This window comes from Papaver somniferum, chromosome 6 (genome assembly GCF_003573695.1).
Source record: "Papaver somniferum cultivar HN1 chromosome 6, ASM357369v1, whole genome shotgun sequence".
NCBI lineage: Eukaryota > Viridiplantae > Streptophyta > Magnoliopsida > Ranunculales > Papaveraceae > Papaver > Papaver somniferum.
In genome coordinates, this window is record NC_039363.1 from 107,821,493 (window position 1) to 107,828,078 (window position 6,586).

The following is a 6,586-nucleotide window of genomic DNA, read 5'->3' on the forward strand; positions in this document are numbered from 1 at the left end:
GATGGGATGATGTTGATTTGAGATTATGAAACGAATTAAATCCAGAGACGAATTAAAAGAGATGAATTGAGGGCTTTTGAAGAATTTAGAGATGGGTTCTTGTTGGTTTCGAGTAAGGGTTCATAATTGTTCATTTCTTAGATGATTTTTTTTTCAATTAAGATAGGTTAATTCGGGAGACGTAGACAAATTTTGGGTAATCATTCATTGGATTTCTGTTCAATTTGGTTTGATTTCAATGATTTGCTAGCGTTCCATGGAAATGAAAAATTACAGGAGAAGAACAGAAGAAGATGATGAGTGCTTTTCTCTAACACGGTCGAGTCGCGGATTGACTAGGTTATAAAAGGTCTAAAATACCCTTGACTCGTGTTAACTTAACTGCCATTACTGTTTTTTTAAAAAAACGGGACGGAAAAATTCTATCTCGGCTATTTTATAAAAAAGATTCAAAAAAACGGTCACTTTCTTAATTATGTGTCGAAAAGATGGCCACTTTATTAAAAAGCCCAAGAAAGAAAGAAAGAAAGAGACGTCAATAAACTTGCTTTGTATTACTTCAATTTTATCACTGACACAATAGTACCCCATAATTTGTATTTTAAATAAATGTCAGTGGAGTGTACTCTAAATTCCTTTGAGAATTCACACAAATATTATCGCCTGCTACCACTTTTAAACATCATATCAGTTTCGAAAACCGTGACAATACTGCTCCTTCATTACTGTATTCTGTCCTACTCTATTTTTTTCTTCTACTCATAGCCTTTGCCTTTATTATCTTAACTATTTAATTGTTTGACATCTCAAATTCCATAAAGTGAGAGTAATCGAATCTTAACTATTACTTCAAAGTTATCATTTTATCCTAAGTTGAAGAACTTATTTTCTCTGATTACTGGTAATTTGACAGAATATGTGGTACCTAGGAGAACCATCTTGGAGGCAAAATCATCCTACTTTTGGAATTCCTAGAAATCCACCATTTAAAATTGGCGAGGTCAGTCATGAGAAAGCAAAACTTGTGAAAGAAGCTGGATGGGTAGATGCAAATATGTTTGTGAAAGCTGTTTCATATAATATGTATCTGCGATATTGGCGACATGTAACTAACTTCCATCAATTCGTGACCAAAGTCGATTGGGTAGTTGAATTACACGGGGTTGATGGTGACCGTGTTAAACACCTTATTCAACGACCTGCTCAGCATGTACCTATTCCACCACCACAACAATTATCATACGTAAGTACATCCCGTCATTATAATAAAATATATGGTAATCTCATTTCTTAATTATTTTTTTTTAAACGACAGCCTGAAGCTTATAATCTGGTTCAAGAACATGCCGATTTTAATCGTGCGTTTCGCGAGTTTGTATTATATGAAACGGAAGACAGGATGATACGTTTAAAGGCAAAAGATGAAGTAATACGAGGCCTTGCAGCTCGTAACAATTACCTGGAGGATCAGATGCAATTCCGTATGCAACAAACGCCGCGTCCCCCTATTGGATTCGGCAGTTTTTCTGAAACTATCCCACCAGCGGTGTGGGCTCCAGTGAGTCAAGCATCAACAATGTCGTCTGTTAACCCCCTCCGAGAATGACGTTTATCCCACCACGGCAAACACCATCGCATACTCCTACTGATGAATAAGTAACTTTTTAGCCTCCACTTTGGATACGTACTTTATAACCTCCGTTTTCAGTAAGTCTACAATATCCTATCTTATCTCTATATAGGGTTACTTTTTAGCCTCCATTTTCAGACTCCATTTTCATTCTGACATGTTGATTTCTTTTCAGCCTCCGTTTCGGTACTTGTAGTTTAATTAGTGTTATTTCTTTTTAAGCCTTCATTTTCAATCGGTCAGTGTCGCTTCTTTTTAGCTTTAGTCTTAGTCTTTGCAGTGTCAATTCTTTTCACTCGCATTTTCAATCTGCAATGCCATAAGTGTCTATCATGTGTCTATAAAACCAATACTACATATCTCGGTGAATACAAACCAACACTGCAAATATTCTTCTTCTTCGAACTCTCCCAATCACTTCTCAAACTATACATTCCAATGGAATACTGTGACAATAACGCTGAATCTTCTTCTTCTTCGGACTCCGAATTTTCTTCTACTTCTTCTTCTGCGATCTCTGATAACAGCTTTTACTCATCAGATGAAGATGCGGTTGCATTGAGCCGAAATAATCTAGCAGTTAGTTTGGGAACTGCCATTACAAGTATGACATGGTCTCATACTCGTATAAAAATACCAAGAAATCGTGAAGCCGGAGATATACTTCTCTGGAATGACTACTTTTCTGACAACCCCACCTACCCAGCTAACATATTTCGTAGGAGATTCAGAATGCGGCGAGAATTGTTCAACCGAATATTGGCAGATGTGGTGTCTAGAAATCCTTATTTTGCTCAAAAAAGAGATGCTTGTGGCATTCTTGGATTATCCCCTCATCAGAAAGTAACTGCAGCAATCCGAATGTTAGCTTATGGATGTGCAGTAGATGCAATAGATGAGTATTTACGCATTGGAGAAACCACCGTTTTAGAAGCAACCCGTCGGTTTTGCAAGACGATTGTGGTATTATATGGGAAAGAATATTTACGCTCACCAACTGCGGGTGATGTTGAACTGTTGCTGAAAGAAAACAAAGACAGGGGATTTCCTGGGATGCTGGGGAGCGTGGATTGTATGCATTGGAAATGGGATAGATGTCCGTCAGCAGAATCAGGAGTATACACCGCGTATAAAGGGAGTGAAAGTATTGTGCTAGAGGCAGTGGTGTCACATGATCTCTGGTTTTGGCATGCGTTTTTTGGTATGCCCGGCTCCTGCAATGATATTAATGTAATGAATCGTTCTTATATTTTTCGAAAACTTATCAACGGGAAAACACCACCGGTGAACTTTGAAGTAAACGGGCATGCATATGATATGGGATATTATCTCGGTGATGGCATTTATCCACAGATTGCTACTATTGTGATGGCCATTAAACAACCAGATTCCCCGAAAAAATATAAATTTTCATCGATGCAAGAGGGAGCACGGAAAGATGTAGAGCGTGGATTTGGTGTACTGCAACAACAATTTGCCATTGTCAAACAACCTGCACGAATGTGGAACCCGGATGTGCTTGCCTATATAATGAAAACGGTTATTATTTTACATAATATGATAGTGGAGGATGAGCGTCTTCCCGGTGATTGGCCACATGAATATGACTCACGTAGCAGGTCGGCACCGGTGAATATATCGAGGGTAGGTACTGAGGAACTTTCCAGAATGAGAGCTGCACATCGGCGTCATGCTATACACAATAAAGAAACACATTTTCGCTTGCGTCAAGATTTAATCGAACACATATGGTCAAATTTTGGAGATAATTATTAAGTTGGGATGGAAATATGTTGTATCGTATTTCTTCATCGGAAAATATGTTGTAACGTTGCTTACTAATGTACTATTTATCATATAAAAATTAAAATTCACTAAAATTGACTAAAACTCACTAATTTTTTTATTAATGATAAATATTAAGGTTCAACTAATTCGGTCATGCTTTAAGATTGGTTTCTTTTGCGTTGTAGTATTTCCATCTTTCGAAGTTCGAAGTACTCTCTTGTTACAGGGTCCAATGTAGAGACATCCTTCAACATTATGGCCAAGTCATCGTCCGCTTCTTTCTTTAAATCGAGTTTTTCTTGCCTAGCTTGTTTCGCCGCAAACTTTGCCGCAGACTTAGCTTGTATTGCTTCAAACTCAGCTTGTCTCTGTCCCATCTTCATTAGTGATTGTGCTTTGTAATGTTCATTGAAACTTTGCTGCTCCTTAATTATATCCTCTAGCATTTCCTCCTGGGCATTGGATTTTGCTCTCCCTGTTTTCTTTAGTTGTTTCGATGCTTTCTTCCCCAACTGACGCTTACGTGTGTTCTCTATATCTCCAATATCTAGATCATCACTGGACTTGCCTGGAATTGTTTCCTCAATATCAGCGTTTTCCTCACCACTCTGAGAATCTTCCATTTCTTGGCCTGAATCAAACACAAACGTCGACCGTCCTGAATATTTGATACTATCTTTTAGAATTTCGTAGCACTCTTCGTGCTTAAATTTTTTGTTACCATTACTTTCTTTGAATCGCTTTCTTATCTCTTCAACCTGTTATTATTTTCAATACTCATCAGTTCCAATTACATGTATATAATTATTAAGGGTGCAAAAATTGACGATTACTTACCCTCAAGACTTCATTCCATCCGCTATGATATTCACCATCAACTTCCAACACTTTTGCAGAATAAAGTGAAACCTGTCTACTTATTCCCTGAAATCGACTCTGGATAGAAGTCCAAGTACGTTTTGGTTTACAAGGCAGGGCTTCTTCCAACTTATCTTTGATCCGACTCCATAATACTCTTTCTGGTTGATCGGTTCCGGTAGCAGAATCTTGAGATATGGCTAAATGGATTCTACATATCATTGTATCTTCTTCTGTTGTAAAATTGGGACCGCGTGGTGCCATATTTCTATATTTCTTGAAATAGAAATTATAAATGATAAGATTATGCAGAAATAAATTTGTCAAATGCTATATATAGATATACGAAAGAACCGTTGCAATCTATCAAACGGTCGGAAAATCAGAAAATCAATTGCAAAATCAGAATTCCAAAATATAACCGTTATCAATTGCAAAATCAGAATTCCAAAATATAACCGTTGGCGCACGTCTGGTTCTACGCCTGGTAAGAGACGCCCGTAATACATGCGCTGCGAACAAACGCTCATAATACGTGCGTCCATCCCAGACGCTCATAAAACATGCGTCTCATACAGACGATCATTCTACGTGCGCCCAATACAGACGGTCGTCATACATGCGCCTAGATCATACGATCGTAAAACATGCGTCTCTGTGAGACGTTCATAATACATGCGTCTTCGACAGACGGTCATAATACATCCGCCCAGACCGGGCGTTTTTAATAACTGCGCCCAACCCAGGCGTGTTTAATAACTGCGCCTGCTATGGGTCGTAGGTTTTATCTACGTATAGCCCGGCGGTGTTTATAATAACGCTTAACTAATACGCCCACTATACTTCCGTCCCAATATCATACGTTATTTATACGTACGCCCCATGTGAAGCGCTCATTATACTTCCGTCTGAAATCATACGCCCACTATACTTCCGTCCCACTATTGATGTTTTTAGTCTGGGTTGGCGACCACATTTGGTCGCAAACCCTAATAAACCAGACTAAATATGGTTTTAGTCCGTTACATTACGGATGAATTAGGGACCAAATTTGGGTATAGTCCCCAAATTTGGTCACCACTGTGGTTGCTCTTAGGGGTATGTTTTTCCATCTGATTCTTTTTAGTACCTCCACTTTTCCCTTTATTATATAATCAGTTGTGTGGTCCATTTTAAAACCAAATTGGGGTACATTCACTCCATTACCTGTTAAGAAATTAGTCTACCTTGTAATTTAAAAATAGGTTCTTACTGCCACTTTCCAATGAGTCAAAACCCCTTCTCGTTTTAAGTGTTAACCAAATTATATGATTTGATTTCTTTCCCAATACAAATTCAGTGAACTAATGGATGGTACTGTTCGATATTTTCATCTGTAAACTCTCTATCTAGTGACGCGGTAAATGGTCAGGGCATACGGAGATGGTTACTGTTTTGGAGTGTAACTGCATTTTTTCCTATTACTATAAATATTATATATATAAATGCATTGAATTGTTCTTATCGGATTATGGGCGTGTTTGAGTTTCGCAAGGAATTAAGTGTACTGGTAAGGAAATGAATTTTGGATACACAATCTCTGCTGTTGTTGAAATGTCAGGTCTTTATGGCATCCCATCACTGATGGTAACTCTGGAAAGACTGTTCGGGGAACAATATGGTTTGTTACCGGAATAACTCTGACACTACATTAGGAACCTACAATTAGAGGTTGGTTATGTGAGTAAAAGGTGTAAGTAATTTCTGATGATTTTGGTTGGTATGGATTTTATTATTTTATCCGCTGTATGGTTTAATTTTCGATGCACTATATTATTTTTTGAAATTCCTATTGAGCCGTGGTTTTCTCACCCCAAATTCCTTTTTCCTCTATCCACAGAGTTTGAGGAGCAGTTAGCACAGTAAGCGGACTTGGAAGCTTACAGCATAGTACTCAGATGTTAGTATTCTCGCAAGACACTACTATATGATATCACATGGATATTGGATATTTTTATTGATTATCATTTTATCATTTTCTTGGATTTTGATTCAATTATTTTATTAAGAGACATCATTTCAGTTTAACAATTTTTAAATAATTTCTTTTACTTTATGAGTTTTGGAATATTTTTGGTGATTATTATTTGAAACCTCTTTTATTGGAATTTAATTTGGAAAGACATTAAGTTATGCTGTCTTTATTCATTTTGTATTTGTATTCTGTTTTATTATTATTCTTAAAAAAAAAAAAAAAGCATGTTCCATAGTCATGTCTCAAGAATCCGGTCTTGCTAGTTGGCTTGGGATTGATCCATTGGGTCAAATCTG

The 6,586-nt window shown here is 37.4% G+C and overlaps 3 protein-coding genes across 3 annotated transcripts; 2 read left to right on the forward strand and 1 right to left on the reverse strand.

The window, feature by feature from the left end:
• Nucleotides 1-916: 916 nt before the first annotated feature.
• LOC113291283 lies at nt 917-1,606 on the forward strand. Its single transcript, XM_026540834.1, has 2 exons — nt 917-1,243; nt 1,316-1,606. Exons 1-2 carry the CDS (start codon nt 917-919, stop codon nt 1,604-1,606), a joined length of 618 nt encoding a protein of 205 aa, XP_026396619.1.
• Nucleotides 1,607-2,236: 630 nt separating this feature from the next.
• LOC113291284 lies at nt 2,237-3,406 on the forward strand. Its single transcript, XM_026540835.1, has 2 exons — nt 2,237-2,633; nt 2,739-3,406. The coding sequence occupies exons 1-2, from the start codon at nt 2,237-2,239 to the stop codon at nt 3,404-3,406; spliced, it is 1,065 nt and encodes a 354-aa protein (XP_026396620.1).
• Nucleotides 3,407-3,576: 170 nt separating this feature from the next.
• On the reverse strand, nt 3,577-4,575 carry LOC113291285. Its single transcript, XM_026540836.1, has 2 exons — nt 4,256-4,575; nt 3,577-4,176 (listed from the first exon to the last, which is right to left on the reverse strand). Exons 1-2 carry the CDS (start codon nt 4,538-4,540, stop codon nt 3,577-3,579), a joined length of 885 nt encoding a protein of 294 aa, XP_026396621.1. The 5' UTR covers nt 4,541-4,575.
• Between the last annotated feature and the right edge of the window lie 2,011 nt (nt 4,576-6,586).